Source organism: the organism of the source record quoted next, unplaced genomic scaffold (genome assembly GCF_019419815.1).
Source record: "Pyrus x bretschneideri cultivar Hongxiangsu unplaced genomic scaffold, Pyrus_bretschneideri_v1 Contig20, whole genome shotgun sequence".
NCBI classification, from domain to species: domain Eukaryota; kingdom Viridiplantae; phylum Streptophyta; class Magnoliopsida; order Rosales; family Rosaceae; genus Pyrus; species Pyrus x bretschneideri.
The window spans coordinates 2,103,909-2,128,015 of NW_025999502.1; the positions used below are offsets into that span (position 1 = coordinate 2,103,909).

General features: G+C 40.2%; 1 protein-coding gene across 4 annotated transcripts; it reads left to right on the forward strand.

Moving 5' to 3' along the window:
- The first annotated feature begins 16,507 nt into the window (after nucleotides 1–16,507).
- On the forward strand, nucleotides 16,508–22,420 carry LOC103931283 (protein MLN51 homolog). 4 transcript variants are annotated; one of them, XM_048583824.1, is made up of 12 exons: nucleotides 16,508–17,437; nucleotides 17,681–17,786; nucleotides 17,883–18,103; nucleotides 18,192–19,042; nucleotides 19,678–19,798; nucleotides 20,512–20,634; nucleotides 20,918–20,973; nucleotides 21,097–21,209; nucleotides 21,291–21,362; nucleotides 21,442–21,518; nucleotides 21,905–21,992; nucleotides 22,089–22,420. In XM_048583824.1, exons 1-8 carry the CDS (start codon nucleotides 16,902–16,904, stop codon nucleotides 21,171–21,173), a joined length of 2,091 nt encoding a protein of 696 aa, XP_048439781.1. In that variant the 5' UTR covers nucleotides 16,508–16,901; the 3' UTR covers nucleotides 21,174–21,209; nucleotides 21,291–21,362; nucleotides 21,442–21,518; nucleotides 21,905–21,992; nucleotides 22,089–22,420. The 4 variants fall into 4 exon arrangements, with proteins under 4 accessions (XP_048439781.1, XP_018499026.2, XP_048439780.1 ...); XM_018643510.2 differs by having other exon boundaries at nucleotides 17,684–17,786; nucleotides 21,097–21,142; XM_048583823.1 differs by having other exon boundaries at nucleotides 16,509–17,437; nucleotides 21,097–21,142; nucleotides 22,070–22,420.
- The last annotated feature ends 1,687 nt before the right edge of the window (nucleotides 22,421–24,107 follow it).

Here is a 24,107-nt window from a genome sequence, read left to right on the forward strand (position 1 = left end):
AGTTTCTGAGTGATCTCTTATCGTATGTACACACAAAAATAAATAAATAAATCTTGGAGTGTCATTAATAGATCCCTTATTATACTTTTTTCTTTCTTTTTGAATAAACGATATTAACTACAACATATTTTTTGTTATTAGATGTAGTCACTTGATGGATAAGAATAACTAAGGAGATAGAAGTGCCCAAAGAAAACTAATGAAAGTTAAACTTTACAATTAGCATGAACTTCATAATTGTTATTCTCTTCTCATTTATTTATTATTTGGAGAAAAATACAAATAACTATGGAGGCTAAAAGCTTTTGACAATGCAACTGGTGTTTGAGCACTGGTTCACACACCCTTCCATCTTCGTTGAATCTGTCATATTACAATTAAGTTGTAGGTAGGTGCCATTTAAGTAGATTAATCGATCAATAAAATAACTAACAAAATTGTTCATCTAGAGAACAAAAATTAATTAAATTTGTATGTCTTAGGTAATACCATCACAAGAATCAGCACAAGCATCCATTGAACAAGAAAGATTGCTGTGCTGATTCTTTACTAATAATTGTAAGGGTATGAAAACTTGTATTTCAATGAAAAGCGCTTTGGAAATATAGAACTTTCCTCTTCAACTCATGTATCCTATGTTCAACTTTTTCCTCTCCCGGTACAGTCTATATCAGAGTAGTAATCGCTTGTCATAAAAAAAAGGTTACGAACATTTGTCGGACGAAAGACAACTGCTACTACGGTATTGCACTCTAGCAACACCTATATATCTTATAAAATCCTATTTTAAATGGTCATTAAACTTATATATAAATCCTCTATAATTATATTTATCATACCTAACACATCCCAATAAGGCAATCGATCTATACAAAATTTAACCACAAAAGGTAAATGTACGGATGCTTTTTATCCTGCATTTTCACTCACAATTATTACCGCTTGTCACAGTAGTAAGTAGTATAGTGGAATACAATTATCACACGTATGTTCTAAGACTCGTTTAAAAGTACTCTTAAAATAACTAAAAGTGCTGTTAGAAAACATATGATATTTCTCATATGTCCTCATCAATTTTCGGAAGACATATCTGGCCTTTAGACATTAGTAGTATACTTAGCAAATTCTCAACATATCTAAAAGATATTAGTGGTTAATTTGTTTTTAAGGAATTGAGTATATGGTTCTTTACATGCATACACTTTTCTAGAATGATAAGAAAAGCATTGTCATTTAGTATTATAGTCTAATAATATTCATCTTCACTTATAAGTGAGAGGTTTGAAGTCCGAATCTCGTAGATGGCGGGTTTGAAATCAATTTATTTCCCCCTCATTAGTTATTACTATGAAGATATCATTGTAGTTTAAAAAGATGAAGAAAGGCATTAATTGAGAGTTGATTGTCATTGACTAATATCCTACAAAACAATATTGAGAAATGTTAAAAGGGGAATTTCTCAGAAGTAAGACTCTTCATAAATTCTTGGTCCCTTTATGTTTTTTACACAATGTTTTATAATGTTGGCATGAGAACTAACGTTAAACTGTGAAGTGACAACTATCCATGAAGAGTTCTGCTTTTGAGATAATCCTCTTAGCATTTCTCAACAATCTTTTTACACATAAATTAATGACAAGAAGAACAATATTAATGAAAGTCAAACAAATAAGCCAACCCAAAAAAGTATGATATCCAACAGTAAATGCAAAACTAGTATGTGTAGATTTTCTGAGCTAAGCATCACTCATCAACTTTAAAGTTCATACATTTATTGGTAGGTCAATGCTATTGATGCTATGAATTCCAGAAATTTTCTCAGCATTTGATTCACAAAGAGGTTCAAAGAGAAAGAGCAGTAGTGTATTAGAGCCTAAGAAGAAAACGGTTACTGGGAGACTTGTGATTATTGTTGGACTGATGTTGTTGATACTTGTAGCAGTCGAAGGGAAAGAAGCTCTATCGGCTTTCAAAGATTGCTACGGGAAATGCTATTCCAAGTGCAATGTGACTAGGCCTCTTTGGTGTGCCTCCCTTTGTGTAGGGAAATGCAAGCACGGAATGTCAATACCGGATAATCTTTGCAATTGTACTTATAGCTGCTCAAAGTTTATGTGTACAATTATGGGCTCTGGTATGAATAAAACTCTTTGTACTCTTATGTTTACAGTTATATTTGCAAATACATTTGCTAATGACTGCATGCACCAAAAACATTCATTTCGTAGCTAGTTTATTGTTTTAGTTCTTTCACAATTCAATATATATTTGCACAATAAAATGATTTATTTATATTACAGATCCAAAGAAAGTGCAACATTGCGTGATGAACTGCTCGAAGTTGTGCAACAAAAATAAGTACTAGGCTATTATAACAAGCTTTTGTACCAGGCCAAAGAGCCACTCATCAGAATGAAAGACAATTGTCTTTTCTTTTTACCAAATAAAAGCAATTATGTATATGTTTGGTTCCTAATAAAAAAAAAAAAAAAAGGTTACTATATGATGTCTAATGTCAATACAGTTATTCAACATTACTATTGTTTCAACATTGTAAAACAAGAACTTTATAGGATACTATTATGGATGCAAATTTCCGTCTTCTTCTTCTTGGACAAAATTGCACCTCTAAAACAAATAACACCTTAGGTCAAGGCCAAGAGCCTCACGCGCCCACGATGAATGTGGGGGGGGGGGGGCTTTGGCCGAAGAACCTCCGATGCCAAAGTTAGAATTTTGAGGGGAAAAGTGTTTGAAGAATTTAGAGAATTTTGCAAGAGAGTTGGAATTGAGTTTTGGAATGAGGTAGTATTTATAGAGGTATGGCCGGCCCCTTTGGGAGGATGGGGACCGGCCACTTTGATGGTTTTTTGGGTGTGATTCATAATTTGTTAGCTAATTAATAAATTAATTGAGTAATAAATCAATTAATTAGCTAATTAATATAATTTGAAATGAATGATTTAGGGGTTACCTTGTAGAGAAGATTTGATGAGAATGGATGAAATAGGATTTGAATAATTACCTATTTTGAGCACTTTTGACATTGATTGAGTCATGGTTGTCCACTGCTCGCACGTAGGAGTTCCGGTATTTCTCAAGGGTAATTTTGTCCTTTTAACCCTAGAATCCACGTGTCACCTCTATATTTTTCTCGATTATCATTTACTCCACAAATGCCGCCACACTGTTTGGCTGCTCGCAAGAAAGGGCAGCAAGTGTAGAGATTTTCTTGCTTTAGGAAACATAGGATTGTTTCCTATTTTGATGTAGATTCCCTCTTTAATTGGAAATTTGATCCTTGTAGAAGAGGAAAATAAATCACTTCTAAAGTCTATTTAAGTCTACCTTAAGTAGATGATCAAATCAACTTTAGAGAGCAATTTATTCTATCCTACATGAGAGAGAAAGCTAAAGGATATTTGTTCCCCCTCCCCTAGCAATCTTCTATACTTGCTCGTACAAATGACTGTTTTTCGTTGCTTTCTTCATCTTCTCTGCGCTGCACCAAGGTAAGAAAAATTTAATTTTCCTTGTCTTCTTCTTGGATAGTGCTATCACAGGGCAGTCGTCGGGGTGGTGCTGCACGTCGGCTAGCAGGGGCCAAGAGTTGACTCGGCACTGGCCGAATAGGTGTTATGGCAGAGACTGCTGCTTAGGCTGCTCGGCTGAGCCAGAGCCAAGGGCAGCTTGTTCGGCTAAGGCCGCGGATTGACGCGCTAGGGAGCAGTGCTAGACGAGCCGCATGGTTCATGTCTTTTGGGCTATTGGACCAGAACCGAGCCAGGCTAACGATTGAGAGAAATAAGGAGGTTGCGGGCCTCATGGACTGCTAAAATGCTAGGCATGCAGGCCTTTTGCCTGCTGGTCCGAGAGAAAAAATGAGGGAAAATCTAGTATGGGTTGAGCTCCCTTGTTGAGTATCGTGAATTGCATTGGCTACTTAGTCCTCTTCGTCGAGAAAATTATGGGCTGCTCCCAAAAAATGAGGTAAAGAGGATAAAGGCGAATACATTGGCTCATCTGATCGCTGTCATGAGGCCTACTATGAATGAAGGTGGAAAGAAGAGATCTTCCTCGCTTGCTCAAGAGATGCCGGTTGAGAAAAAACTGAAGATTTTCTCCCTCCACTGCTAGTGAGGGTCCACCTGCTGCTAAGAGGCATATGATTGGCATGAATTCTTCCAATGGGAAGAAAAATAAGGTTGCTAGATCTGAGTATGTGGTGTCTGCCATGTCGAGAATAGCTAGTATGATTGCTCAGCGTAGAGGTCCTATCATGCCCTTAGTGCCGAAGTCTGTACTAAGACGTTCGTTGAGAGCTAAGTTCGGTTCACCTTTAGAGAGGCTTGCTATTATGAAGAGCGATAAAGTGGACTCTACTACTAAAGTGGCACCAAGGCCTACTCCCCGTACTACTTAGACTGATTCGTCTGTGGGAAGGAGGAGACTGGTCGCGTTGGTAGTTGTGAGAAATCCACTAAGCCTGCTTCTGGGGAGGCTACTAAGATCTGTGCACTTTTGAAACCAGATCTACTTAAAGACATAGACGCTTGTGCCAAGTTTGTCAATGGCGTTATAGGGGTTATTTGCCTAAGTTCATTTGCAAAGCATACGACCGAGTATAGGAAGACTTCCCTACTTGCCATGATGCAGAAGACGGCTATTCTAGCAGCCGAGTATATGCTCCTTGACAAAAAGGATACCAAGGCTGCCAATGAGGTGGCAAAAGTTGTGGCAGCCGAAGCCTATTCTTCTGTCGAGAATATCAAGAGGTTGGAATCTGAGCTCGTCGCTTTAAAGGGGTTTAATATCTTTGCCTCTATTTCTCTGCAGCTTAAACCGCTCGCCAAGAGATCGTTGACTTGAAAACTAGGCTTGACGCGATCCAAGTTAAGTATAAAAGTGCAGAGAATGAGATTGGATGTTACATACCTCTGATTCAAGATCTTGAGCTGCCATTTCTGAGCTTTGTTCCGCTGCTTATGCAAAGAATGAAGAGTTGATTGATGCTTATAACCAAGTGATCTACTTCAAGAAGGTTATTGATAGGCATGAACCATAAGTGTTGGAACTTCAAGGTGTACTGAAGATCAACGAAAGTTTAAAGAAATAAGTGGATGAGCTGCAGCGCGTCTATGTTGGTCTAGTCGAGGAAAACAAGCAGATGAAGAGTGAGAAAGCTGGGCTCGAGGCTTCGCTTGTTCAGAGTTATGCCGATTTCTACAAGATAGGTTATGTTGATTATCTCTTTGGTAGGCTGTCTGACTTCGAGTTTGCTGGGAAAGACTTCGAAACCTTCTCTATTTCTCCAGGAAACTTAGTTGCCTTTACTTTTGAGGCTTCCATTGGTGAAGTGGTTAAAGAAGTTGGTGCCTAGGTTAGAGTAGTCGAGGATGAAGTGATGGATGGTGCCGCTGCTGAAGATGTCGTGGCTGCTGAAGGTGTGGCAACCAAGTAGTCGTGGAACGTCCTAGTTACTGAGGAGCAGCCTTCTATGTAGTATTTAGGATTTTATTTGTTTTCCTTGTTGCTTTTGCTTTGCTTGAACTTTTTCGATCTTTACTAGTCGTTTATCAAATTTGTTAAAAAATTTAATAAACTTGCTTCCTTCGCTTTTCTCTATCTTCGCTTCTTTTGTTCATGCCCTAACCTTTAGACTTTATAGACCAGTGGCAGATGTTGGTGTAGAACTTTGCAAAGTTGTTAGCCATAGGGTTGGCAGCCAGACACCTGACAAGTCTGCGTGACCATTAGGCTGTTAACCTTGACCTTCTCCAATTTCGTAGGTTGCGTAGCAAGTATCACAACACTTTAGGACTTGGTGTAGGTCGTTCCGCGTTTAGCAGAGGTGAAGTTTATCGACTACGTAACATGTTAGTAGTGGCTAAAACTTCGTATATGGACGCTAGCTTGTTTAACCTTTCACAAGAATGTGCGGTTGTATAAGTGTAGCGTGGCTTTACTGCTCGAAAGGCAAGTCGTAAGTAGCCTCCCGAAAACCATAGGCTACCTTGTGCACTTGGTAGTAGCTTTAGGGTTCCAGGGCAACCATCCATATGGCGTACTGAGTAATGTGCCTCCTCCGTCTCTGAGGCCCGGTTCCTCACGGATTAGGCTAAGAGACCCAAAATCCTTCAGTTAGCTAAGCCTTGAAAAAGACCATTGTGTTGGAAATGTGCCCTAAAACCAATCATATGATGATACTTTACGGACATTTCAAACTAATGTAGTTCATTTCAAACTAATGTAGTTTAAATGTAAAGGGCAAAGATTATTGTTTGAGCCGTCTAATATAAATGTTATATGCTTAAACGATAAGTCCAAGGAATATGTGATTGGAAGAATGCGATCTAAAGAAGTTAGATTCATGAGACCGTTCTTTCGTTGACACATCCTAAACGTTCCTGATCATAGGATTGTCAATTAGGCATTGACAGTCCGTTAAGATCAGTACGTGCTATGTCTTCTCTCAGGGAGAGTGACTAGTCTCGAGTCATTGGTGTGTGTGACATCAAGACAAGTACGTAGGTGCTCAATAGAGAATGAGTTCACTGAACACGATCAACGAAGAGTTCTCATATTCATGTCACATGAGAACTCATGGTTGGGATAATGCAAATTAGTCTTTTGACCTGAGGCATCACAGTTGTCTTGTGGTTAGGTCCTTAATCTTTGATTATGTCAACGTCACTCTATCAGGGTGTCCACGGCATCGTTGGGGTTAAGCCACTTAGCCATGGAGGCAAGTGAATGCGCAACAAGGGATCTCTAACCTTCAAACTGTTTGAGGGAGAATACTCTATGATATGATTTAGAATCTCTGGCCAGAGTATGAATGAGATGTTGGAATGCGTTCCAGATCACATTCAAGGTAATCATATAAGTACAAGATTCACATTGGATAGTAGACATGAATAAACTATCAAACCAAACAATGTGGTCAAGAGTATTGTATTAGAGAAAGACCGTATTGCATTTGTAATCCTAAACTGAATAGGTTCTCCACCTCTTCTGATTAGCTTGGGTAACCATGATATGCTGCTAGGTGTCACTCATGGTTTGTGGAAGCCCTAAAAGTGTATTATCACTAACGGGAGAATTGAAAGTAAGTTTCAATTCACAATCGATTTGAAAGAGTTTGAATCGCCCACTGCCTCGCTAAAAGGAACCTAATGGATCGTACACCGTGTAAGGTAGAGATTGAAGATTCAACGGAGATGAGTAAGAATAATTAAATGGTTTAATTATTTATGGCAAGGATTAATTAATATGATTATTAATCAAACGAATAAGTTCGTTAAAAGACCTCGGGTTAGTTTTGGGCCGCAAGGTCCAATGGGATTTGAATGTCAAGCCCATTAACTCAAGTTGTATGACAACTTGAATAAAACAAAGGGCTTGAAAGCCCAATAAACCTATAGGCTAGCCATGTGTAAAAGAATAGGGCTTTTGGTCCATTAGGTCACTTATTTGAAGGGACTATATAAAGGACTTTATAGCCTAAAATTTACTAAAGGTTATTTTTGGGGAAAGGATGAGAACACAAGCTCTCATTTCTCTCAAAAATTTTGGCCAATCTAGAAGGGAATAGCTAGCAATCTTACTTCCTCTAGGTCACTCATTTCTTCTACAATATACCTTGGTGTGGAGACTTAGAGGTTCTCAATTTTGGGAACTTGAAGAAACCTTTTCATCCATCCAAATCCATGGATCCAAGATGCAAGGAATGAAGGCCCTCTCTTTGGGTGATTAGCCTTTGCTTATGCAAAGAGGAATCTACAAAGGTATTGATTTCTCAACTCACTTTGTTTTGAGTTGAGTCTTGGTTCACCTATCTACTAGGCTTTGAATTTCATGGGTAAATGTTTTGTTTTAAGTGCATACAAGCATGATTCCGCCTTTAATTGTTAATTGCATGTTATTGATGTTGCTTAAATGAACATATTTTTCACAAATCTTCCTTCACATTGTGGCTACTTCTAGGAATCCTAGCGCAAGCCATTGTGCACTTAGTTATACCAGGGCAGCCCGGCTCATCCACGTCTGGATATTCGGAGGTGTAAGTTTATTCTCCCGCCTTGAAGGACAGACCTATGTGGGTGTCAGGGAATTAGTTTACCCTATCGCATTGGAGAGCAATTAGTTTATCCTCTCACACTGGAGAGTTGACCTAGATAGGTGTCGGGGAATTAGTTTACCCTCTCGCACTGGAGAACATGATTGGTCCCTCAAGGGGCGTAATTCTTGCGATGAGTCCCTAAGAAGGGTGCAGTCTTATTTTGAAGTGCATGAGTGATCAGTTGTTGTAAGCATGCAACTGAGCTAAGTTGTAGATTACTTCTAAATTCTTCATTGAAAAATGAGTGAAACGAACAAGATCTTAGTTGTAAGGTAGAAACTGCATAACAATTGGATAGTCCTCGACTTGCGAGGTGGTGCCCGTCGAGCTGCTTGAGTCTTCGAGCTTTGATGTGGCGAGAGGTCATACATGGTACTTCCTCAGAATGTAGGCGTTCCACTGCATTTCAATCTCTTTGTTTTTCATGGTGGCGAAGTTGTAATTACCCTTGCCGCCTACTTTGCTGATCTTGTACGAACCTTCCCAGATGGGATCCATCTTTTTGGAGCATTCTTTGCGAGCAATGATAAAGGCTTTTCTTAGGACTAGATCTCCAGGTTGGAACTACTAGATCTTGGCCCTTTCGTTATAGCTAGAGAGGAGCTGCTGGTGGTAGGCTGCGATGTGGGTGATGGTATGCTCGTGCTTCTCCTCTGTCAGATCTAAGATTGTGGCCATTTCCTTACTATTTTGCTCAATGCTTGGCAGTAGAATGCTAATACTTGGCATGATAATGTTGGGATGAATGATTGCTTCCGAACCAAATGCCAAAGAGAAAGAAGTCTCACCAGTTGCTTTTTTTTTTGTGGTACTATATGCCCATAGACATCTGGGGAGTTCGTTTGGCCATTTTCCCTTCTTGTCAGATAGGGATTTCTTGAGGCAGTCGAGGATCGTCTTGTTGGATGTTTCAGCCTGCCCATTCCCTTAAGGATATCTAGGTATGGACATGTGCTGCTTGATGTCATACTTTTGGAAGAACTTCGCCAAATCTTTGCCTACGAATTACAGGTCGTTGTTGATGATGATGGATAAGCAAATAATGTTCCTCCCTATGAAGCGCTCTATATTCGCTTGAGTCGTGGTTGTCATGGGCTCTACTTCTAACCATTTGATGAAGTAATCATTTGCCACGATCATCATGCCTCTGCCCCCAGTATCGGGTGATATTGGCTCTACCAAGTCGAATGCCCACTGTATGAACGGTTAAAGACTCATCTGTGGGTGTAGTTCGTTGGCAGGCAGTGCTGCTACCGGCTTGTAGCGTTGGCAGCGGTCGTATGTTTGCACTAACTCCTTAGTGTCTTGATGCATGGTAGGCCAGTAGTAGCATGCGTTAAAAGCCATTTATGTTAAAGATCGACCTCTGGAGTGATTTCCACAAACGCCTTCGTGGATTGAGCTTAGAACCTTTAAGTCGTCCAGAGACGCTAGGCAACGGAGATGTGGTCTAGTATAGGATATTCGGACAAGAATGTCATTCCACATATAGTAGCGTGCTACCTTTATTTGGAGTTTTCTAGACTCCAACCTTTATGTGAGGAGTGTGCCATTGAACAGGTAGTCTATAATAAAACTTTGCCAGTTTGGAGTTGTACTAACCTGTGACATTTCAACTGCCGGCGCCGCCTCTATGGTTGGCTTATCTAGATATTCCACCGGGATATAGCGTTTTAAGTTTATGGCCGAGGGCGGAGCCTAGGCCGGCTAGTACGTCCTCGTGGATGTTGTCTACCCGCGAAACTTGAGTGAGGGTGTAAGTCTAAAATGCCTCAAGTTTCTTGTGTACTTTCTTTAAGTATTGTGCCATCCTTAGATGTTTTACCATGTACATCCCAGTAGTTTGGCTGGTGATTAGCTGAGAATCGGAATGAATTGCAAGCTTTTTCACTGCCAAGTTTTTTTCCATTCGAAGGCTTACTAGTAGGGCTTCGTACTCTGCTTCGTTGTTGGATGCCTTGAAGCCTAGAGTAATCGTTTGCCCAAACATCAAACCGTCTGGGATGACAAGAACCATGTTTGCTTCCGAGCCTTTGTAGTTGGATGCGCCGTCGACGTGCAAATGCCAAGAGTCTCCATTGGGTGAAGCAGGCGTGGCTAGGGCATGATTGGCTGTCTTCGGAGCATCGTTGCGTCGCTCTATTGCGTTGCCTAGGCTAGGCGTGAAAGCACGGTAGGAAGTCGTGGAACTGGGACCATGTTACACGTAGCAGGAGATGCTCAACTGCCAGTATCAGGCTGCTCTAGTGCTGAATTATGAAGCAAGGGTCGGCTGGGGCTGTGTAACGCGCAGTAGGAAATGGTGCTCAACTTGCTGGTACATGTTGCTTCTATGTAAAATCTGCAGGGGCGACGAGGACAAAACTTGATTTCGAGTGTCCTTTTAGTGTTCGTCTGCCTTTGGTGTGCCTTTTGAGCTGAGTTGTTGCATTCGTAAAAAAACTTTGCACTGCCAGTGTCTGCGCCTTTATCGTTGCACGTTTGGATTAGGCGTAATAGTGCATCATGAGGATGAATGCGTGCGTTTGAAGGTATAACTTGAGCTTTCAAGTTGCAATAATTGTCACCAAAGTTAGCTTTTGAATTTCTAGTAGCTAGTTTCTGCATCGATGAGAGCTTTTAAACTGTGGAATATGTAGTTGGGCCCCCAACTCTTCTCGTATAAGGGTAGAGCTTATTGCTGCTTCAGATGCGTATGCTCGTCTAGTTAGACTTTGAATCTCTTTCAGAGTAGTGGTGGACTTCATATTCAAGATCGCTCAGATTTGCCTTGAATGTGCATCGGCGAACCTTGTCCCAAAGTGCATACTTCTCTGTCAGAATGAAAGAGTCTAATAGAGTTAGATCTTCTTTCATGATCCATTCTCCGAACAGCGAATGATCTGCTAGGAGTCCTTTTTGGAAGGCTGTTCTAGCTATCAACCACATCACATAGTCACGAAATGACTCCTTTGACGTTAAACAAGTGGTAGAACATTTTCTTGATCAAGCAATATAATGAATATTCTATGGTGAAAACCAAAGAAAATTCATCGAAACTATGGATGAATTGTGGCGGCAGAGTGTGAAACTAATCTTGCCCCTCGCTTTGTAAAATGGTGGCAAATATCTTGCACATAAGGGCATCATTGTTCCGATAAAGGACCATCGTGCTTCGATAGTGCTTCAAGTGCTTCTCTGGATCTACATCTCATTTGAAAGATGTGAAATGTGGCATGCAAAACTTGCTTGGAGGCTCTGCTTGCTCGATCTTATCCGTGAAAAGTGACATGCTTATGTTGGTCATGTCTCATCGTAGTGCCTCGTTAGTGACCTTGTTGCGTTGGAAATTGTGTACTCGCTCGGTTATGAGTCTTTCTACTTCTTCTTGAATTTGTCTTTGTTAGGGTAACGGAGCTCTCAGCTACCCCCGGATGTGACCTAGTCTAGGCTGTTTTTCTACGTGTTCGGCTCACCTATGTCGCGGTTGCGGTGTATGTGGTTTGTTCCTAGCAAGCGAGGGAATTCTTCATAGGCTGCTGGTTGAGCTTGAGCCAGACTTAGTGACTGTTTCTCTCTGTCCTTTTTGCTGCCTACTCCGATGTGAGGTGAATAATGCTCCTTGTAGGCCTAGCCTCGAATGAACACTTCGCCTAGAAGGTTACTTATGTTGACTATCGGAGTGTGACCCCAACTGTGAATGTATGCTCATCTGTGGGCCTAATCGAAAGTGCACGCTCTTTTGCGTGCTAAGACGGAAGTATACGTTATCTCGGGGGCCTAATCGGGAGTGTACACTACTCGAATGCTCAGTTTGTGGCTGGTCCAGTGGCTGCTTGCCGGGACACTATTGAAGAGGTTATTCGTCTACCCTTGTCCTACTTTGGGACACCTCGTCTGGGGCACGTTGTATTTCGGTATGCTGCAAGAGCTGATTCACCAAGGTCGTCTGTTGTGTGTTGACGCTCGTCAATTATGTGACTTGTCGAGACAAGAGTTGTTCTCTATTTAGGTTAGAAGAGTTTGGAAGGAATACGTCTCCTTGAGCAGTAGAAGTGTGGTAGACTCCAGGCTCGAGATTTGGTTGGGAAATGTCAAATCTGCGGAGAAATGTGGTGAAAATGTCCCCGGTTCAATCGTAGGTCATGAAATTTGAAACCAGGATGGTTGAACTAATCTTGGACTGATTTAGGCTGCTTGGAAGGCCACTGAAGCAGGCTGGGCCGTGGGAGCAGGTTAGGCCACGGGAATGGGCTACTCAACGTGTGTTGTACATGGGTGCGAGGCTAGGGCTCGGCTTGGTAACGCGTTAGGTTTGCGTCGAGCTTGAATGGCTTGGGCTTGGGCCTGTGTGGGCTTGATGGCACGACTTTGGCCGTGGTTGTGGCGTTGTGGGCCTTGCCAAGGATAACTGCCATGGTTGTTGCCACAGTGGTGCCCCGTGGGGGTGGTGTCGCTCTACTCATCGTTCTGTTGAGCCTCATAGATCGCTGTGGTCTTAATCCTTGAATATTGGAATTTTTGTTCGTCGAATCTCTTGTAATTGTACTTTTCTTTTACATTTATCAAAGAATTTTTAGAAATAAAAATTCCAAGAATAAGAACATATGAAAAATCTACAAATAAGTAAGGAAACGAAAAACCTTAGATGCGAGAGTCTTCTACGAGTGTGTGACTTAACTCTCAATGAAAGTACCAATTTGTGGATGCAAATTTCCGTCTTCTTCTTCTTGGACAAAATTGCACCTTCAAAACAAATAACACCTTAGGTCAAGGCCAAGAGCGTTATGCACCCACGATGAATAGGGGGCTTTGGCCGAAGAACCTCCAATGCCAAAGGTAGAATTTTGAGGGAAAAGTGTTTGGATAATTTAGAGAATTTTGCAAGATAGTTGGAATTGAGTTTTGGAGAAAATGAGGTAGTATTTATAGGGGTATGACCGACCCGTTTAGGAAGATGGGGATCGACCACTTGGATGGTCTTTTGGGTGTGATTCATAATTTGTTAGCTAATTAATAAATTAATTGAGTAATAAATCAATTAATTAGCTAATTAATATAATTTGAAGGGAATGATTTGGGGTTACCTTGTAGAGAAGATTTGATGAAGATGGATGAAATAAGATTTGAATAATTATCTATTTTGAGCACTTTTGACCTTTATTGAGTCATGATTGTCCATTGCTCACGCGTAGGAGTTCTGGTATTCCTCGAGGGTAATTTTGTCCTTTTAACCCTAGAATCCACATGTCGCCTCCATATTTTTCTCGATTATTTTTTGCTCCACAACTATGGTATTTGTTTAGAGGATATGTTATATTAAGTGAACTTAGTAAAAAACTTTGTCGAGGATTTCAATCTAATATAAAGAAAAAAACTATCACTTTCCAAAATTAAACTATTCTCTAATAAATTAAATATATTAAATTAGATCAGGAAGTTCTTGAAACCTTACACGATGTTGTACTATGATAAGTTTATATCTCGCCAAATTTTTTAAGTTGAAATTCCAATTTAAGAAACTTGAACCGCTATAGATGTTGCTCCACATGGCAGCCTATAAGGCCTCTGTATGGGTTTATCTACACGACAATGTGTTGTTCTCTCGTATGTGAACCTATAACATTTTTGTGGAATTCAAACATTAGATCTTAGAGTTGTAATTGGCCATTATTTGTGCAAGCATTGCCAATCTAGAGTGTTGTTAAAATGTTGTTAAGAGTGTTGTCAGATTGTCATGTAATTGAGAAAGAAAGTTGATAAGACTATTGTTAAATTGTCATGTAATTGAGAAAGAATGTTGTAAAAGTTATATGTGACTTGTTGGAACTTGCCATTCGTTAATTAGATGTTTTGGAGAGCCCAATGAAATTGTCTTTTGGCGAGAAAAATTAGGAGTGTGCATTCAATTGTGACTTTAAGGGATTATAATTCTATTTACAAATCCAAAGGTATTAAATTAAGATTTTAAATAACTCTCTGAAAATTTAGGTGTATTCAACTAAAATTTTAAAGGAGTTTTTTTATAGCAAAAAAATTCATTGCTAAAGCATAATTTTGTTGTAATAATTGGTTGGGATTAAACGCAAAAGACAACTTTAATTTATTTAAACGTTGCGGGTCAAAATAATGACTCTTGAAAACATTAAAGACACCAACCCAACCCAACACCCTAGACTAATCACCTCACCTCGCCGATGCCAATAACTTCACCTTCTTGCAGCCCCCACCCCTCGTTTTCGTTTCTGCAGTCTAATCCCAACCAATTGCCTTAGACGACAAGCCCAATCAAACCAAACAAAGAGTAATCGAGGAAGGGGCTGAGCACCAGGTGCGATCATCCCGATTGTGATCCCAAATTGCGTGGAAATGTTGGTGGTTGTGTTGTTCCTCATGGCCCACTATTGTGCAAAAGACAACACGACTCTGCAATGACACCCATTGGATTTGCAACACTAATTTTATCGAAATCGTTCGTCAGACCTGCACTGATCTATTAATCCGTTGCGAGCCCAGTAGAAAGAAGAAGATGATGAAGGAAGAAAAAGAATTAGAGTGAAAAATTAAAGCTTGCCGAGTGAAAAAAATTAAAGCTTACCTAGTAGAAGAAGGAAAGAGCAGGGAATAGGGGTTCGGGGTCGAGGGTGGGAGGGAGGGGGTAGATAGATGAAGTGGGGAATGTGAGACCATGATTTTTTCAAGACCGGGATAAGGAGAATCGATATACGCCTGCTTTAGAATTGCGGTCATGGACTCAACAACCTTCATTGCAGAGCTGACTAAACGGATTAGTGAAACAACCATCATCCTGTTCCGGAATTAATGAGCGAAGTCCATCAACTTCGCTGGATAGACCATGCTTGTTCTGCAAGATTCAAGAACCTAATCCAACAAGGAATCAACAAGTTTCCTATAATCTTGGAGTCTTTACAATCTAAGGATTGACGTGTGCCGCAAGTATTCGCACTTCTAAGAGGATGCAATATCTACTTCTTAGATATCCTATAGGATTCTCCCGATTTAAGAAGGGTTATACTATCCTAGAGGTCCTGTCTTCGAATGGTATAAATACACCTTTCTAGGGCTTATCTTGGGTAATGCAATATTTGCATACTTATTCTCTTGGTCACTACTTGAGTCTTAATATTGATTACTAACATAACTGTTGGAGAGTCTTTAACCGACACACCTTCTAATCTTAGGCTTGCTTACGATTCTTCTATAGGTAAACAAATTTTAGCATCTTCACATTCTACAACAGTGCGAAATTTAGCAACAGGGAAGAAAGGTGAGGATGGATGGGCCCCACAATGTTTTACTTTCTTAATTTGTTTTATGTTTAGTTTAAATGTTAAAATGTTATAAAATAATTACAAAATTAACTAGTGTTGAATTAAATGACACATGTCATGTTATATGGTAGGTGTGAGCATACTTTAAAGTTAATACTGATGAGCAAAAATGCTCCCTTAATTAAAATTGATTACCAAACGTTCATTATTCTAATATTCAAACTTTCTTCTTCTCCGTCACCAGAATATTTCCCAGCCTTCATCTCCCTGCACCAGTAAGCACTTCCAGGTCTCCCATCACGTCTCATCCTCTAACTTTTCTCAGCCGACCCTGCATCAAACCAACATCTTATTTTCAAGGAAGTCATGAAACTGCCATCGGAGTACAGGCGAATCACCGCCACCTTCCTTCCCCTGCTGCCATGACTGCTTTAGAATAAAAAAATGATGGATTGAGGGTGAGGTCGATTGAGAGAGATTGGAGGATATGACAAAGTGGGGTCAAGTGGAAGAGGCTGGAGGAGAAGACGAGTGTGGATTCGAAGAAGGGCAAGGGTTGCAGGAAATGAGGGGTGGTCAACCATGGTTGGTCAGGTTATGAGAGGAAGAAGGACATTGTTTGGTTATTAGGTTAGGACATAAAGAAGGATGTTTGAGCATCAAAATAGCAAGAGCTTATGGTAATTAAATGGACAGGTGTAACATTCTTAATGGGCCACGTAAGTGGTCAGTAAAACTTAAGTAGCAACGAGGAAGTATTCAAGTATTGTCCGGAACAGTAAGGTAAAAAACAAAAGGAAAGAAATCTAGAAAAGAAACGAAAATAAGTATTGAGTTTGCTTACATCCCACTTCCTAGATACACAAATGGCGGAAGTTGGTTGGTGGAGAGTACCCAAGCTAATTCTCATGTGAGAATAAAGCATCTCACGTGTCAGAATCTAAATCCAACACAACACTGCTTTTTTGGTGGATTCCAATGCCCTCCAGTCCATGTCTCTGACGCCTCACTTTCTATCCTGACTTGTGACTGCAACTACTTAAATCCCCAAAATACCCCTGCACAACTGCCTATTGCCTCAGATATTTCCGTAATTATCCATTTCCTTGAAATCTTGACTCCTGCCCAAGTCTTTCCACTTTCAAGTTATGACGGCATCGTCGTCCAAAAGCCCCAAAATCTTTCTCTAGGGTTTCACGGGTAAGATTCCAAATCCCTAATAAAGTCCCCTTGTTTTTCCCCAATTCGAGCTCCTAGGGTTTCGATTTTGCGGTAATGTACATATTCAGGGTTTCGTTCACGGGAAATTTTGGATTTTTACGGGTTTTTGATTGAGGGCTTTGGTTTTTTCGAATTCGCGTTTGAATTCCAGGAAGGTTGGGGTTTATCTGAGTGAAGATCTGTGCGGTTGGTGTTTGATTATTGTAGGCAAGTTTTGGGTTTAGGGTTTTTTTGTTGGATATTTATTGGTGTGGATTTAGGGTTTTTGTTGGTTTAGAGTTGAACTAATGGCTTCTGTGGGTAAGGAGGATGTGGAGTATGAGAGTGATCCGGAGGTAACGAAGCGATCTCTGGCGATGCGGAGGAGGGAAGCGGCCAGCGACGATGAGGAAGGTGAAGAGGAGGCGAGGGAGAAGCCGAGGAAGGATCCGAGGGCCGCGGTTCACTCCGATGAATCGGATGATCAGGGTGGGGCGGCTGAGTATGATGATGACGAAGAACTAGAAGAAGAAGAAGGAGAAGAAGAGGAAGAGATTGATGAAGAAGAAGAGTTTGAGGAGGAAGTTGTGGAAGAAGAGGAGTTGGAAAGATATCAGGAGAGAGGCCGGGAAGGCGAGATGGGTGGCAGGGTTGAGGTTTTGGCTGTTAAGGAATCGAGCGGTGATGGTCGGAGGTCTGTGGAAGGGTCCGTGGATGAGAATGGGGGGAATCAGGCTGAAGAAGGGGAGGAGAAGAAGGAGAATGAACCATTTGCAGTCCCCACAGCGGGTGCTTTTTATATGCATGATGACCGCTTCAGGGAAAACTCTGGTGGTCGGCACAGGTAATTGTTTATGATTTTTTATTGCATTTGCGTTCATATGAATGTAGGTGTAGTTTGGCGAGTCGTACTGTTGTAATATAGAAGTGAACTTGTGCAGCTGTGATAGTAGCTCCTTTATGGATCATTGTTTTCCTTCGGCATCACGCCCCCCCCCCCCCCCTTCTTCTCCTTCTCCTCTTCTCTCTTTTCATGGTCAAGTTATGGTGTATAGCGCTGTAATAATTTGAAGCATTCTCCTTTCAGTAGGCGAACACGTGGTGGAAGGAAGCTGTGGGAGTCCAGAGATGAAAGAAAATGGGGGCACGATAAGTTTGAGGAGATTACTTTTCAGGAAAGGCGCTATGAAGAAGTAATAGTTTTATACATGGTCATACTGCAGAATATTTTGTTCTATAGATCTTTTTGCATCTCTCATCTTTCTGATGTGCACTACTTACTAATTCAGGGAAAGAAACCTTCAAAGGGTCCTTATGTAGGTCGCGGAAGAAACCGAGGTATTGATCGTGGGAGTGCCAGAGGAAATAGGTCTAAAGAATATGACAGGTCTAAAGAATATGACAATAATAATCAGAGACAGGTACCCAAGGGTGTTAGAGGGAGAGGGCCCAGGAGGTATGAACCGGCTTTTAGGAATAACAGACAGGCACCGCCAACACATAACAAACAGTGAGTACAACGTATTCTTATGGTACTAATATGTCTTCGTTAATTCATGATTTTTTATAATTAGCCGTCACATTGATTTTATTTTCAGGTCTGGAAAGCCTGCTGAGAAAAACGTACAAAGTAATTTAGAGAGAACATTTACTCCCAACTCAAATGCAGAGTCTGGCCAGGTTTCTGCTAGGAAAAATTCCTTTGCCTCAAGCTTGAATTCAGCTTCTCCTCCTTTTTACCCATCAGGCTCTTCCAGTTCCAATAAAGGTATAACTCTTACTCCTAAGCGGGATGCACAGGTTGGGAGTGGTAAGAGGAACCTTCGGTCTTCTGTAGTGCATGAGAGTTTCAATGTTCCCCAAACCAATGCATTGGAGCGAGGTAAGAACATAGCTGAATCTGTCGGTATGGACAAGCTTTATATAAATGACTCTACCAATCCAGCTGCTGGGAAGACTTTGACCAACAGAAAAATGTCACCTTCTGGGTCATCATTTGTCAATACTACTCAAGCTCCTCAGTCTAGGGTTCAAGGAAGGGGTGTTATCTCAGGACAAATGAGTTATCAACCAGTGTCTCAGAACCAAATGACAAGGGCTTCTCCATCCACACATCTTCATGCGGTTCAGCGCAATCCTGCTCAAAATCGATCTCAACTGGCTCTGCAAGGTCCTGCTCAGCAGATGGGACAACGTCCTGGAAGTGGATCTCAGGCTTCCTCTCCACCCAAAACAACCATGTCATCAAATTCCTTCGAATCAGGAGAAGTTGAATCACCTTCAGATTCAAGTAAATCTAAAGGTGCCCTGGTTGCAAAGGGAAAAGGCAGTGTTCAGGGTAGTGCAAGGGGCAGTATTACTTATGGCGGAGCTCCAGTTACGGGACCCACTGGGAGTATGGGTGTTAATCATGATCAGAACTTCCCTGGTGCTCCAGCCTTTCTGCCTGGTAAGTATATTGGATTACCATTTTGGTAGAATTATAGAGTTGCCCTTAATTATAGAAGGAAAATTGGGCTTAGTAGCCCTTTTACAAACCCACCAACCAAAAATAGCCCTGCTCTCAAAGTGCAATTTCTACTAGCCCTCTTTGACGAAAATGCCTTCAAGTTAATATATTATTGGCATTATTAATACATTATCGACACAATACTGATAGATTATCGATACAATATTAATACATTATTGACACCATAATTTTTAGTAAGAGGCTTTTCACTTGAGGGTATTTTCGTCAAAGAGGGCTAATAGATATTGCATTTTGAGAGCAGGACTAATTTTTGTTGGTGTATTTCCAAAAGGGCTAGTAAGCCCCAATTTCCCTTTATGGGAATGCAAAGTAAAACATAATCAAGGTTAATCATCTGTTTTTGCCCCGCACTGTCAACGTAACAAAACATGTTCACTGCTTCTCTGAACTGTCTATGATTTCACCGCAATGTTGTTCTCTGAACTGCTTATCGATAATGATTGACAGTAGCTGCAGATTAAATTATTAGTGCATATTAAGTTGTGTCTTTTTCTAACATTTAAGCATTCAATAGATTATGATTTGAGGTCTTATCTGGTTGGATGATTGTGCAGTCATGCAATTTGGGGGCCAGCATACTGGGGGTATGGGAGTTCCTGCTGTTGGCATGGCGTTCCCTGGATATGTTGCTCAGCCACAACTTGGTGGTTTAGGAAATTCTGGCGAAATGACATGGTACGGGAATTGTATTAATGATATTTATTTCTGTTGGTCTTGTCTTCTTCTTGTTCTTCTTCCTTATGGGAAGTTGATATCTTATTTAGTTCAGTTAGTGGTTGATTACTCTGCATTATGAATTATTGTCTGCTATAAAGAGAATTATGCGAAGGGGTGTGTATTTAATTGAGATTTTTAAGATTTTAAGAGAGTTGTATATTTGTGAAGTGTGATGGAGTTCTAATGGAGTTTCATATATCCATGTGAATTCATTCAAAATCTTTGGGGGAGAGGCAAGATTTCCTAAAGCCTAAAATGCACTATAAAATCTGTTTAAATCCATAAAAATTCTTTTAACTTTTTAAAGTACTTTAAAATCAAATCTGAATTGAATACACATGGATTTTTATACTACTTTAAAACCTGATTGAATACATCCAGATTTCTATGGAGTTTTATGAACTCCTTTAAAATCTTGGTTGAATACCCATACTTCCATGGAATATCCCTGAATTTGTAACCTCACACTCTTTTAAACTCCTTATTGATTACTACCCCTAAATATATTTTCAATATATATCATTTCTGTGAGGAGGTAGGAACTGCTTCAGTGTCGTATCTGTCTTGGAAAAATATCTTCAAATATTGCTATGAGAATGGAGTTCAATCTAATGGGGTGATTCCTTTAGTTTGAGAAAGATCTCTGGTGATAATTGTTTGAATTGTTTTAGGTTACCTGTATTGGCGGGTGCTGCAGGAGCATTGGGGGCAACATATTGTCCTCCATATATTACTGTTGACGGTTCTTATCATGGTCGCCCATCTGGACAAACATCTTCTGTGGGTTCCCTGAGGTTGGTTGTATGGCGTCTCTTTGATTATTTATGATTCTGAGATAATGGTCTCTCGTTTATCATAACTTGCTTACCTTGTTAGATTTGTCTCTTGCAATACTATGTGGTTCCTTTTTTGCTTATTTTATTTATTTATCTTTCTTGATTAAACTTCCTTGTTCAAGTTGAAATAACTGTTTAACGGGTCTTTCTACTGCCACATGGTCAGGAGATCCTACATTTCAATTATGTTTTTAATAAACATCTATGTCTACCATTCTGAATAATCTTCGTTTATTTGCAGCAAAGAGAATAATGCAAATAAAACCAATAACGAATGGAAGCCTTCACAAAAGCCTGGTATGACATTATATTACACTTAGCTCTGCTTCCCACCTTTTTTTTACTCTTGGCCATTGAGTTGGCCATTTAATAATTTATGAATTGTTATGGTTTGGCATTGACATAGTTTTTCCATTACAGAGATTGTGGGAGATGAGTATGGGCAGCGACAAAACAAGCCTCGTAGGCAAGTCATACCTCATGTTTTCATGAACTAATTATTTATTTGCCAAACTTGCTCCGCTTATCCCAAGGTTGGGTTAGATTGAAGAGGGTGCATTTTATACATTCTACCTTTTCATGCAATCTGAATGCTTTTTTCTTTTCAAGTGCAGATATTCACAGATGAATGTGGCCAGTGAAGTACTTCAAAATAATACGGAGCTTGTTTGAAGAAGCGGATGAAGGTTCTATCTTTGTCCAAATTTAACTTTTCTGCCATATTGGGAGTGCAAAGTTCTAAGTTTTGTTCATTTGGTGCTGCAGGCCTTCGTCTGAGCCCTTTGTGATCTTCAGCCTATGTTCTGGGGCACTCTGGGCCAATGTTTTCGAAGATATCTTAGGTATGTCATCCTTGGTCTTTCGTCAATTTGGTTTTACATGTATTTAATGCTTGACACCCCAAAGTGATAATTCTATTTGGATAGGATAGCACGCCAAGTTGCTTCAATGAGTAATGACATTCTATTTTTTTATGAACCAACAAAATGTTCAATTAAATATTTTGGAAAGGCCTGTGTTTCATTTGTTTGTATTCTCGAAGAATTAGGCACTACAACCACCAGTGTGACTAGTTTTTCTTATTCTGTGCTTGGGCCATGGGAAGATTGACACACTGTTTGTTTTATCCTCGTATTGCCAAATGTATTTTACGGCCTTATAATAATATTTAGTTGTATGCTTATATCTCGTTCTTGTCTGTTTCCCTCTTTTTCCTCTGTTCCTGCAGTTACGTATGACAAACACCTGCTCATGCTGCACTTAATCGAAGATCAATATTGCGGCTTGACGGGTGCCATTCCTTATTTACAATTTCGGTAGGAAACGTTTCAAGTGAAAAAAAACTTAAATATCTTTGTTCTTGTGAATCGTCATCGACTGCTGTGTAATACAGTTGCTTTTTCTGTCTTCAGGTTTTCTTGTGGTTTGGTTGTTATCGAAAAGCTTGTTTGAAAATGTAGACGGGCTTCCACTTAAACTGCTATATAAAAGAAAATGGAAAAAAAATACAAAGAATTGTTGTGCGGTAGCAGCAGTTCGCTCGGCGATGGTTTCTATAAGTTGTTTCATTTTACATATAGATGCATTGGATTTTTTTGTTGCCTACGTTGTTAAAAACCTTTGTGGTAGTATTTTCCTTGTTTAGTTGAGGAGGGTAAGAAGCTCTGCTTGAACTATCGATACTGTAATGACTTGTTTGCTATGAATATTTGATATGTGAATTAATCATGTTGAATTGGAAGAGAAATCTGTGTTTGTTTATTTATTATTTTTTTGAACCGGCCCGGTCTAAGTTTGGTAACCGTGGTGGCGGCCTTGAATCCGCCTCCGGGTCTGAGGTTAGCTATCAAGGCAAGGCTACAGGGACGGAGCTAGAAATTTCTTCTAGCGGGGGCAACTTGAAAGCCAACTAAGATAACCTTATTATAGTATGACTTATACTCAATATGATAGCATGGATTATTTCAAATGATGATGTATCACAATTCTAATGTTACAAAAATTTCAGTATAGTAGTGGAAAGTGGCAAAGTGGTAAGAAATATACTAATACATGATAGGCGGAATAGGATTTTTTTTCCGTATGAATGATAGAATAAGAGCACTTTTGCTCATATAATATTTGATATGAAGTATAAGTAGTATGAATATATGTTGAATATTAAATACATATAATTTTCTCCAAAGCTAAGGCCCATATATATATATATATATATGTATATTATATAACTGTAGTCTGCAACTGAACAAACGAATTACTTGAGTGGGGGCATCTGCCCAATGAGCCTTCATTGGCTCCGTCCATGCAAGGCCAGCTTTTCGTCGCTTTGCGATCAAGGACAGACTTAGAAATTTCTTTTAGTGGGGGCAACCCGAAAATCAATTAAGAAAACCTTATTATAATATGACTTATAACCAATATGAAAATAGGGATGATTTCAAATAATAATGTATCACAATTCCAATGTTACAAAAATTTCAATGTAGTAGTGGAATGTCACGTCCTGGCCCGGACGGATCACCTCCCGGGCCCGCTCCACCACTGTAGCACGATATTGTCCGCTTTGGGCCCCGACCACGCCTTCATGGTTTTGTTTCTAGGAACTCAAACGAGAACTTCTCGATGGGTCACCCATCCTGGGAATGCTCTCGCGCGCTATTCGCTTAACTTCGGAGTTCCTATGGAACTCGAAGCCAATGAGCTCCCAAAATGCCTCGTGCTAGGTAGGGATGAGAATATACATATAAGGATCACTCTCCTGGTCGATGTGGGATGTCACGTGGAAAGTGGCAAAGTGATAAGAAAAATATTAATATATAATTACGCAAGAGTGAGGTTTTTCGGTTTGAATGACAAAACAAAAGCACTTTTACTCGTATAATATTTGACATGGAGTATACGTTGTATGAAAGTATGTTGGATACTAGGTACATATATTTTCTTCAACAATAACGTGTGTTTATTATGTAATTGTAGTCTACGACTTAACAAACAAATCAGTTAAGCAGGGGCATACGCCTCTGGTGAGCCTTCATTGGCTCCATCCTTGCCTGCGATGCAGCATAATTCAAATGCTTATGGGTACTGAAATCTGAGTTAGAAATAGGCGACGTCAACATGATAGAAGTTTTGACGATTAAATCGGACACGGTTGTTTCCCTAAATGATTATTCATGGTGTAAATAGGAGTTAAACGTGACCAACTGCTCGTAACGTCTTACAAATAACGAATCAAGCTTGAATATGCAATCGTCCAAAATAGAAGACACTTGCTAGCCACTTGCGGAATACTCGCAAGTTCTTACAAAGGGGAATTTGTGGGGCCAAGATAATCAGAAGCATAATACAGATGGAGGGCCATGATTGGCTGTGAGACCCCACCGACGCTGCAGTAGGAGCCCGAGCGTACAATTTTATTCAGCGTAGGTCAG